At 41.7% G+C, this 12,261-nt stretch overlaps 1 protein-coding gene across 2 annotated transcripts in view; it reads left to right on the plus strand.

Moving 5' to 3' along the window:
- LOC121574020 (SH3 and PX domain-containing protein 2B) overlaps positions 1-12,261 on the plus strand; it is a 127,450-nt gene that overhangs the window by 94,037 nt on the left and 21,152 nt on the right. The window contains exons 6-11 of one of the 2 annotated variants that reach the window (XM_041886531.2): positions 2,980-3,005; positions 4,137-4,268; positions 4,709-4,810; positions 6,028-6,111; positions 10,175-10,292; positions 10,492-10,649. In XM_041886531.2, the coding sequence (XP_041742465.2) occupies positions 2,980-3,005; positions 4,137-4,268; positions 4,709-4,810; positions 6,028-6,111; positions 10,175-10,292; positions 10,492-10,649 (620 nt within the window). The remainder of the gene's footprint in view (positions 1-2,979; positions 3,006-4,136; positions 4,269-4,708; positions 4,811-6,027; positions 6,112-10,174; positions 10,293-10,491; positions 10,650-12,261) is intronic. The other variant, XM_041886532.2, reaches the window with a different exon arrangement.

Consider the following 12,261-nt stretch of genomic DNA (forward strand, 5'->3'; position numbering starts at 1 on the left):
CTGGTCACCTTGTCTTAATCAGTCTGTCATCATGTGACATAGGTCATGGATTTCTATGTCAGGCACTTGGGTTTGGTTGGAGAGAACATGGAGTAATGTCCTTTGTATGGCTTAATATGTTTCACGCTTTCTGAAAAGGTCCAATTCAGCCGTTTTTATCTCAATATGAAATCATTTCTGGGTAGCAATTAAGTACATTACTGTGATTGTTTTCAATTAATATGGTCAAAAAGAAACAAAAATAGCTCCTTAGCAAAGAGCAATTTCTCAAGCAATAATGTTGATAGGACTGTCTAGGAGTGGTCTGTGGGGAGGGATAAACTGAAAACTAGTTGTTCTTGGCAGAGAGGTTTGGAACTCTCTTTCTTATTGGTCTATTAACTAATTTACCGCCGGATGATGTTACCAGGCAGGCCAAAACTCCATCCCACCAAAACAGGCTGACATTTCAGGCAGTCTTTTCAAGCAGCTTTTACACTAAAAGGGCATGATCATCATTTTCACTATTTAACAGTATTATTCTAACCTCATAGTGTGGAAATATATATAAAACACAGGTAAATCAAGCTTTTGACTGCACTGGGCCTTTAAGCTATTGCTTGCCCAGTGATGGCTGGTGTGCGAGACTAGAAATATGTAAATGTATCAAACCAGATGCTTTTCAGATTCTTTCTTTCTCCAACATTTTTCTTATCAGTTTTTCTTCTATAACAAACAGATTCCTATCTATGTGCACTTAGCAGTGTAAAACCCATATTTTACGTGCTCAGCTACAGTCTTTTTGCCACATAAATAGGCCTATGTGTTATATTTATTTATGCAGAGAGGTGTTCGACTCACACATCCCAAAACTACTACTACAGGGTTTATGGGAGTAATGTTACAATCTTATCTAGGCTGTCCAATCTTAACCAGACACTTTTCTGCGATAGTGTGTCGATTAGCTTTTTTGCTGTGCGCCGTTTCACACACAAATCAACAGATTGTGACTGAACATCAACAATATAATTCTGCACCGTTAATCAGTGACTTTGCACAGGGATGCTTATCATTCCTCAGAGTTTGTTGGCCATCGACATTATTGCAGTCATGAGTACCTTGGTCGAAATCCAAGATGATTGTTTGATACAATATGCATGGTGTGTTCAGTAACTGCAGAGGAGATGACTCTCTGTGGAAGGAGATGAATACAAGGCCTGTCACTGCTCTGGCCGCTATGAATGGCTGCTGTCAGGTCACCTCCTCAGACAGACAGATGGATGAGAGCTAGTTCCCTCTGGCCGTTGCCAAGGACCCATACCTTATTAGCTACCTTTCAGACAGACAAACCCCAAGCATCTGCTACGAGGAACGGGGGAGGGGAGTATGGAGGGTTGGAGGGAGAGGCAGATGAATATAGAAAGGACCTTGGTTTGTCTTTATTAAAATTGGATTACAGCTCTCTTCTAATGCAGACTGTGTTCAGCTGGGCTGACATCGCGTCAGCAGCCCCTCTCTCTTGGGTCGCAATGGAGGGATGAAATACAGCCCTCTATAAATCGACCAGAGTAGGGAGGGATGCCACTGTCTGTCCATCGGCGAGATTGAAGTAGCAGGCATGAGAGAGTAGTGGAGAGATAGAAGAGAGGGGTGGAGAGATAGAAGAGAGGGGAGGAGAGATAGAAGAGAGGGGAGGAGAGATAGAAGAGAGGGGAGGAGAGATAGAAGAGAGGGGAGGAGAGATTCAATGGCTCCTTGACCATGATTGACTCATCCATGGTCGAATGCACCTCATTTAGCGTGAGGGGGAGGTCTGATTTGATCTTATGGAAAACTATTGTAATGTACTTACAGAATACTGGACAGTGCCTAGTTGAGTCACTAGTGTGATCCTGTCTTACCCAGTATTGCATTGCCTTTCTGACCCTGTTTCCCTTTGATAAGCGAGGCTAGTGGTGGATCTGGGGTTGTCTTGGCTGGAGACTCTTTTGACAATATGCTAATAGTCAAACTAATGGCTGTAGATTTATTACATTTAAGTAATTTAGCAGATGCTCTGGGGGTAGCGCAGTAACAAGGTTGCCAGGCGAACAATGCATTATGTGATTGAGAGTGTGAATTTTATTCAGGAGGAAAATAAGAGGGACGAGAGACACAGAGAGAGACGGAGAGAGAGAGAGAGAGAGACAGAGAGAGAGAGAGAGAGAGAGAGAGAGAGAGAGAGAGAGAGACAGAGAGAGACAGAGGGAGAGAGAGAGACGAGAGAGAGAGAGAGAGGAGAGAGAGAGAGAGAGGGAGAGAGAGAGAGAGAGAGAGAGAGACATAGAGAGAGAGAGAGAGACAGAGAGAGAGACGGAGAGAGAGAGACGGAGAGAGAGAGAGAGAGAGAGAGAGAGAGAGAGAGAGAGAGAGAGAGAGAGAGAGAGAGAGAGAGAGAGAGAGAGAGAGACAGAGAGAGAGAGAGAGAGAGAGAGAGAGAGAGAGTGAGAGAGAGAGAGAGAGAGAGAGAGAGAATCGGCTGCCGCATATGAGAATGGATAGAGGATTGCAGATACATTATCATGTACTCATTCAGCCCAGTATCAGAAACTCACTATTAACCATATCCCCTCTCATCTGGAGCAAAGGTCAACACATCTGTAGATATGTAATGGATCTGACAGAGTTTCGTTTCACTCATCTAGACTAGAAAGCCTGCATGAATAGCATAACAAATGTATTACTGAGATTTGAATGTGATTGAACCGTGATCAAATTATTTATTTCAAAGTGAGTCCCAAAACGTGCCTGAATTAAATTAAAATAATCAGTGTGATTATTCACAGGGTTAACATTTTATATTTTCAGAGGTTTCAGAAGCATATAACCGTGGTTACGTAGGTGGAAATATTTTCTAAGTGTTTCTATGTAAATAAACATTCCAAATACCTTTACTGACTCACTGTGTCCAAGTTATATATTTCCTCTTACTTGATTCTAATGATTTTTTATCTTTCACAGGGAACCCATTGGAAAGAAGAAGCCAGGTAAGGAAGTTTTGTATTACATTTTGGATTAAGTTATTATTGTTTGTGGTATTAAGTTTATGTGGACAATATCATCTGGATGAGCACTGAAGTGATAAATAGATTTGGATAAACATTTCCTGCACCAGTATTTAAGAGTCCAGCCACAGAGGTCCTATTGCCTCTGGCAGAGAAAAACCCTTTGTGGTGTTGGCATCCATCTGACTACATTTCTCAATGGAGATTGGAGCGCCCTCTAGCTGTATTGTTGCATATAGTCTCCATTATTTTCACTCTAGATTGCTATATAAAGATTTAAGATTGTAGTAAGACTGTAAGTCAATCATATATTTAATTTATTTGAAGTTAGATACACACCATTACTTCTAAATAGTATTTTATTTAAGAGTTTTTCCTTTTCTTTTTTCATCTAACCAACCCATCTATGTTCCATCCATGTCAAGTTTCAATTTCAATTTCCTTAATTTTCCTCCTTCAGGGATTGTGGAGAGAGCGACTACTTTCCTAAAGAGAGGTAGTAACAGATTCATGATTGGTCATACTCTGTGTGTGACCCCTGGGTTGCTAGCCATCCGTTAGGGGACCTTGGCTGTTGGGCCTTTTGCTGGGAACTGGCTCTGAGGTGGGCCTTGGCAGTGTGGGGTAGAGCGGGGGAAGGGATAGCCTAGTATGTGATCCAGCCAACGCATCTGTCTCTATATCAAGCTAAAGCAAATACAACCTTGTTGGGAGTGTACAATTATGAATTTAGAGGATATTATGAGTGCATCACACTCACTGCATCCCCGGTTAGCTCTGGTTGTCATCGCATCAAGTGCACATTAGAGAGCAGGCCCTCTTGTTGTTCTAACCTACAGCATTGTGGTAGTCTAGGTGTTGGGGAGTCTTGGTGGCGGGTTGTCTCTGTGTCTGTGGCAGCCATGTGGTTGATTAGCATAACCCTCCTTCCTATCCTGTCCTCTCTCATAACATCTCCCTCTCAAACGCTCCGTCCCTCTGCTCTCTTACCACCATTTTCTCCTCCCTGTCTCTAAAACTATGCCTGCTTCCTCTATCTGCTCTCTGCGGTGTGGTGTGGCTGGCAGAGAGGTCAGATCTACATGTCTGTGTGCTCTGTGTCCCTCCCTGCAGGAGACTCCACCTCAGCTGACCCTCTGCTCCTAGACCAGTATGTGGCCGTCACTGACTATGAGAAGCAGGAGAGCTCTGAGATCAGCCTGCACGTGGGACAGACGGTGGAGGTCATCGAGAAGAATGAGTCTGGTACGAGACCTGGCTCAGATGGCGACAGACTTTAGCTAAATGACTGAGGTTGTGTCCCAAATGACACTTGCCTATATAGTGTTGGCTCTATGGGCCCTGGTCAATAGTAGTCCACTATAAAGGGAATAGGGTGCCATTTGGGACAACCTGAGTCCTGGCGGCCTTAACGTGTTTTATAAAGCAACCACATTGTCTCAAACTGTTTTTTACCCCCAATCAACTGAAAATATGTTATCATACTTGAATGAAAGCCTGTGATACAGGTGCTTTAAATGTGTACCAAGACAACCGCTAAATAGAGCCAAATAGCAGTATAATGCTATCACGTTGTCCTCAGAACCTTCCAAACAGACAAGGCCAATCCAAGACCTAGAGAGAGCCTCTGCTGTGTGACGGACTCTTCTGTATTTTTGTGTGTGTGTTTTGCTCTTTGTGTGCAGGTTGGTGGTTTGTTAGTTCAGACGAGGCCCAGGGCTGGGTCCCTGCCACCTGCCTGGAGGCCCAGGATGACCCTGACGACTTCTCCCTGCCCGGCGAGGAAGGTAACTCTCCATCTGTCACACTCCCCTAGGCCACATTCAGAGTCAAAACATAGGCCTACTGTAACTACTGATCACATTGGCAGCCATAGGGAACAGCTCACAGTCAAAACTCAAGGTTTGCTGCCAAGTCATTATGAGGCAAAACAGTGTGTCCTCATTTATTAAGATGTAGGAGAAATGTGGAACTGTAATGAATTAGTCTAGGAAGCAGGATGTTGAGAAACTCTTGAAATCTCTACATTTCAGACTGTGTGTGGGAAAATGACCTCTGACTTTCTATCACCTTCACCTGTCTCTGCCCGTCTATGATGCTGCGTCCAAGTGGGAAGGTGGTAAATACCAGTTGTGAAGTTGGATGCATTCACGTGCTTTGAACTTGTTGAGAAACGCAGATTGGCTATTGGCCAACAAGCTGCGTCAACCATCAACTAAAAATACAGCTATCATGCTTGTAAACAAATTATACTCTTCAAAAACGACATTAATAGATTGCTTTTTATAAACAATGTTTTGTTGTTACATTTAACTGCTGAAAATGCTGTTATTAAGGTAATTTCCTTAGTAGGTGAGGTCAGAGGTCAGCATGTGGGAGAAGTCGGAGCTCAGGGATGATAGACACTTGAAACCCTACCTCTTTAAGGAATACCTGGAATAGTATAAAAGTTATCCTTCTCCCCCCCCAATCGTATGTAGTAAATACCACCTTCCCACTTTGGTTATGAATGCAGCATTAGAACCAACCATAGAGATAGATAGAGGACTCTAGTGCCCAAATGCCCTTTTTAGCATGGTCAGTGCCATTGAGGACTTTCACCCTTTTGAAGAAGTCAACTGGGTGGGACTTCCTATGGGTTAAGGAAGGATCACATAATTATATCTGGGTCATCAGGAGGGATCAGCCAATTAATTATGCTTGTGAGCAAACATTCCGTAACGGCAGGTGGCAGTAAATCGCCAACCTTGGCTTTATACCTGTTCAAACAACACACTCCAGGTGGCAGTATGCACCCTTTCAGTTTGTTTACCAACTCTTAGAAGTAGTAGAAGAAGAAAATGTACTACATAAAAATGGGGATGCCAGTGCGCTCACAGAGGCCATAATGGGACAGATTCAATGAAGAGTCCTCTATCATTTTCTATGGAACCAAGCAAACACAAACCAAAGTATTTACTTCCTCTTTACTTACTTCCTGCTGCCCACTGTGCTCTGCTGTCAGTGTCCCGGAGATACTGGTCACTGCCGAGCCATGTGGGCCGCCGGCGAACGTTAGGGGATCTGTTCAGCACAGGCTTTGGGCAAGGTGGAGCGCACGCCTCTCTTCTCCCTTTTCTCCATCTGTGTGTAGAATGTAATGTTTAGCATGAAAAACTAATGCATGACCAACCCAAGCCAAAGAGTGAGGCAAGACATGCATGTGTGAAATGGATTGTAATGGATGCTACCTATATGTTTGTATGATTTGTTCTCTCGATGGCATGCAGTGGCGAAAAACTCACTTTTTTTCTCACTTTTACTGTTATTTCAGTGAAATATCACATATTTTAGGTTGTTTGTTCTTTCTAAATATAATATTTTTGTAACAATCACTTTAATTCAGTAGACCTAAAATGGACCTGTTATGGATTAGTTATAAAAACATAATCTATTACAAGTAGGTGCTAGCGACGGGCATTTCCATCGAAAAGGACCCATGAGCACCAACATGTGAAGTTCAAATTGGGTGTGAAATGAAAGCTAAGAGTCCGTATTTATGGGAAACGGAGGCATAGATACATTTGAACCATTTTCCATCTTAAACAGTAGGTATAAGGAAAGGCTTTCTGATTTCTGAATAAACAGATGGAAAAGGAATCTTAGAAAACATCTACCAGAAAAAGTCTTAAAAAGGTATCAGCAATACACAATGATGTTGAAAAAGACCCCTGCCAACTAATATCAACACTTTTATATTTAGCTTTGGAGAAATTGTTTACCTTCTGTAAGTTTAAGAAATATTGCCTAGTGCCTTGTAATTCTGTTACCAAAAACCCACATACACTACATTACCAAAAATATGTGGACACCTGCTCATCGAACATCTCATTCCAAAATCATGGGCATTAATATGGAGTTGGTCCCCCCTTTGCTGCTATGTTGGGCAATTAGGCCTGGCTCGTAGTCGGCGTTACAATTCATCCCAAAGTTGTTCGATGGGGTTGAGGTCGGGGCTCTGTGCAGGCCAGTCAAGTTCTTCCACACCGATCTCGACAAACCATTTATGTATGGACCTCGCTTTGTGCACGTGTGCATTGTCATGCTGAAACAGGAAAGGGCCTTCCCCAAACTGTTGCCACGAAGTTGGAAGCACATAATTGTCTAGAATGTGATTGTATGCTGTAGCGTTAAGATTTCCCTTCACTGGAACTAAGGGGCCTAGCCCGAACCATGAAAAACAGCCCCAGACAATTATTCCTCCTCCACCAAACTTTACAGTTGGCACTATGCATTTGGGCAGGTAGCGTTCTCCTGGCATCCGCCAAACCCAGATTTGTCCGTCGGACTGCCAGATGGTGAAGCGTGATTCATCATTTCCACTGCTCAGAGTCCAATGGCGATGAGCTTTACATCACTCCAGCCGTCCCTTGGCATTGCGCATGGTGATCTGATGCTTGTGTGCTGCTGCTCGGCCATGGAAACCGATTTCATGAAGCTCCTGACAAACAATTATTGTGCTGACGTTGCTTCCAGAGGCAGTTTCGAACTCGGTAATGAATGTTGCAACCGAGTACAGATGATTTTTACGCGCTACGCGCTTCAGCACTCGCCGGTCCCATTCTGTGAGCTTGTATGGCCTACCACTTCGCAGCTGAGCCGTTGTTGCTCCTAGACGTTTCCACTTCACAATAACAGCACTTACAGTTGACCGTGGCAGCTCTAGCAGGGCAGAAATTTGACGAACTGACTTGTTGGAAAGGTGGCAATCTATGACATTGAAAGTCACTGAACTCTTCAGTAAGGACATTCTACTCCCAATGTTTGTCTATGGAGATTGCATGGCTGTGTGCTAAATTGTATACACCTGTCAGCAACGGGTGTGGCTGAAATAGCCAAATCCACTCATTTGAAGGTGTGTCGACATACTTTTGTATATATAGTGTATCTTTAAGATATTTCCTCATTCCTCTCCCTCGTGAGGAGGGAGCATAATGAAAGTTCACAGAAGTAACAAGTATTGGTAGACCTAGCAATTAGTTATAGTGATTTTACTGATGTACATTTTGTTTATGAATTATGAAGTGATTATAACTTGTAATTCCGTTACCAAGTTGTTAGCGGAATTACAAAAAAATCTGTAACGGAATTACTGCAACTGAATTGGCTACAATGGGAAATCATAATAGTCACAAACCACAGTTGGGTCACCTGTTATTGTCCTCCCTTCCACTGTCATACTGTAATGTTAAGCTCATAACTGTTTTTTTTGTCTTTCCGTTGTTTGGTGGTCAAACCAAGAGTGTTAAAACTGGAGTTGGGACTAATAACAAATAACAACAAATAAAAACAAGATAACTAATAATGTAAGCATACTGTGTCCATAATAAGTATATATGATGTATGTTGGGAGCTTTTGGGAAAGAGCACAGTTAGAAAGATATGGCATATAGAAGCAAACCAGATGGACATCATGAAAATGATTGGAGAGATTGAGAGTAGAAGAAGTTCAGGAGCAAAAACAAATAAAATAGAATTATTGTAAAATTGACTGTGTCCATAAAATGTAGATAGTAAGTATAAGCTGGAAGTAGAGGCCTAAGCATTGTTGTTCACTAATTTACCCCAAGTAGGGAAAGGATGGCGGGGTTGAAAAGTAATAAAGGGGAGTATATATATATATAAAACATGGGGGATTAGAAATGATGCAGACAATTACATTGATGGAAGTTACAATCTATCTGCAATATTAAGCTGATCTAGCCCCCCCCCAAAATAAAAATAAATAAAAATAAAAGAGTGTTAAAACTGCCTGAGTCTGGAATACCCCTCCCTCTCTCCAATTAATATCACCTCTTTCCATTTACTGTAACCAGCTTCCTCACCCACTGAGCGCCTACCGACACTGGACGTCCATGGACGTTGAAAAGTAGTTGAAATTTGGTCAGTCTACCCTGGCCTTGATGTTAATGTCCACAGACGGACCGGACTGGACCAAATCTGAACCTATCATAGACACGTTTTACAAGTTTGGATAGCACAGTGCAGGACAGTACTGAGTACTGAGTACAGTACTGTACAGTGAATATAGCACAGTAGAGTACAATACAATACAGTAGTACAGTAAAGAAAAATAGCGTATTGTACAGTACAGTATATTGTACTGTACTCTACTGTACTGAACTATACACTACTTTACTGTACTGCACTTTACTCTACTCTGCTGTATTTTATTGCACTGTACTGTACTCTACTGTGCTGTGATGTCCAAACTTGTGAAACATGAGGAGAATGACATTCATATCCATAATTATGCATTTCTGTGTAGTACAGATCAGGGACCCATGATGTAATTCTGTTACTGTAATTCCGTTACCAGGTGTAAATCCACTTCACTTACTGTAGTTCAAAAACCCAAATATATTTTTTGCAAACTCAAGGTGCCATGTCATAGCTGACACCCCATTCTTTCTGCAGACATCTTTGAATCGTAATTTGGAGAAGATATTTAAGAAAACGTGTTCGCATAAAAACCTGAGGGAGATTTTACCGTAATCTGTTACCAAAGTTTGCATCTGCACATTTCTTCTACTGAATTAGTTTTTTTTTTAATTTGAGTGTTCATTTTCAGAAGTTGCTTTCATTTCAGTGCATCTAATTTGTAAACATTTAAACTGTATTACATTATTCCTTTTTAAATTCCACCAAAAATGAACACCCATCAAAATAAAGTTATCTTTGTTGTGATGTCAAGACGATGCATTAAATCCCTGACGAAGCTTTAGCGTTCTTATAAATGCATTGGAAAGACAATGTATTCCATTGAGCCAATTTCAGCTATTACCGGGGTGTGTTTGACAGGTCATTACAAACATTTCCGCTGTCGTAATATTAACGGAAAAAAACGACAGGCACAAGCAAGAGTATGAAAGAGTCGCATGAGTAAAATGAAAGCAATTAATCCAGCAAGATTTAAGTGACAAGTGGATTTTGCACCCCTCGAACACAGGAAATAGACAGATCCTCAGGTAGGCAGGGCATGTGCATTGCTACATAATGTGCTGTCCCTGCCAAGTTGTTCACTCCATCTGCTTGATTGACGTTCTTTTAATAGTAAGTATGCAAGATGAAAAATACATCACCTAATGTCATGTATTCTTTGCCATTTCCAGAGGAGAAGTACACAGTGATTTACCCGTACGCAGCGCGAGACCAAGACGAGATCGACCTGGAAAGTGGCATGACGGTGGAGGTTATCCAGAAGAACCTTGAGGGCTGGTGGAAGATCAGGTAAAACACAATACCCCAGAAGTGTGTCTGTACACAGTGAATGCATGTAGGCTCTGTGTGCATGTGAATTTGATTGAGTGTATGAATGCGTGGGTCAGAGTTGGTTGCTTGTTTGTACTAAATAAGTCCTTTGTTATTGTTGTTGGTGTTTTTTTCTCTAATGAAGCTGTGAACGTAACCTCTCTGCTGGCATCTACAGGTACCAGGGACAGGAGGGCTGGGCCCCGGCGTCCTACTTGAAGAAGGCCGACATCCTGAGCCAGAAGCTGGCGGCAGGGGCAGCGGGCCATGCCAGCACTAACGACCTGGACGGATTCTCCAAGCAGCAGAGTCAACAGAACCAAGCCAAGCAGCACAGTGAGTGGGAACTAGGAAATGTAAACAACTGTAACTAGTTTAACAACTAACTAACAACTGTAACTCTCTACTTAAAGCCTGCAGGTAGGCATTATTAAAATACATTATAAAGCCTATAAGATATAATAAAGCATTATACATGCAGGCTTAAGTAAAGTGTTACCAAGACTTCCCATCTGTATGAGGGATGCTTCCTCAGTTTATCCTTCCTCAGAGTGGTTTCTCTGCGAGGCTCTCTAAATCAATGCCTGAGTAATGTAAAACATCCCCCTTTTATTCCTACAGTGTGTAAGTAATTGAGGAGCTGAATGCTTTCCACAACTACACTTCCATTAGTGAGGATGCATTACACATTGAGTTAGAGCCGAAGGCCCCAGACTCCGGAGTTAATTAGTCTGCATCGAACACAGTGCTCTCTCTCTCCTTCTTTCTCTCTCTCGCTCTCTTTCTATGGACTCGCTCGCTCTCTGGTCTCTCTCTCTCCCTGGTCTCTGGCTCTCTGTCCACTGGGCACAAACTGGTTGAACCAATGTTGTTTCAATGTAATTTGTCAACGTATTGTGACGTGGAATCTACATTGGATTTGCAAAAAGTAATGAACTGTTTTTCTGAGGGTGACATTTTAAGCACAGGATTATGTCATCATGGTAACCATTTTTCAACATAGACAAACCTTGTATAAAATATGTTAAATGTTTTCCTTTGATTTTCAACATTATATCCACTATAATAAAAAAACAATAGGCTGGGCGGCACCTCCTACTGGAGCGTTAATCTATCTACAGCTGTTCCTTTGGTCTCTCATCCAGGATTTTAACAAAGCCCAGCCCTGCTTAGATTTGTTATTTGTCACTGACTACTTCCAATGTGCTATCGTGAGAATGATTGAGAGATCTCCACTTAATAACTAAATAGATTCAGTGTTGCTATCAAAGTCCTTCCAAAGGGTAGGTTTAACAGAGCAAATTAAATGTAACAAGTGTAGTCATATATCATCAATTATGCTATTTAAGTCTATATAGCATTTGCGAAGTCATCAACAGCTTTTGTTTCAATTCAACCCAGGGTTCAACTGAAAATATACAATACATATATAGTGCATTCAGAAACTATTCACACCCCTTGACTTTTTCCACATTTTGTTGTGTGTGTGAATTTAAAATGGATTAAATAGAGATTTTGTGACACTGGCCTACACACAATACCCCATAATATCGAAGTGGAATTATGTTTTTTGAAATGTTTACAAATTAATAAAAAAGGCAAAGCTGAAATGTCTTAAGTGAATAAGTATCCTTTGTAATGGCAAGCCTAAATAAAGTTCAGGAGTAAAACTTTGCTTAAGAAATCACATAATAAGTTACATGGACTCACTGTGTGCAATAATAGTGTTTAATGACTACTTCATCTCTGTACCTCACACATACAATTATCTGTAAGGTACCTCAGTCACAGTGAATTTCAAACACAGATTCAACTACAAAGACCATGGAGGTTTTCCAATGCCTCGCAAAGAAGGGCACCTCTGTTGGTAGAAAAAAAAGCAGACATAGAGTATCCCCTTGAGCATGGTGAAGTTGTTATTAATTACACTTTGGATGGTGTATCAATA

Source organism: Coregonus clupeaformis, chromosome 9 (assembly GCF_020615455.1).
Source record: "Coregonus clupeaformis isolate EN_2021a chromosome 9, ASM2061545v1, whole genome shotgun sequence".
Classification (NCBI taxonomy): domain Eukaryota; kingdom Metazoa; phylum Chordata; class Actinopteri; order Salmoniformes; family Salmonidae; genus Coregonus; species Coregonus clupeaformis.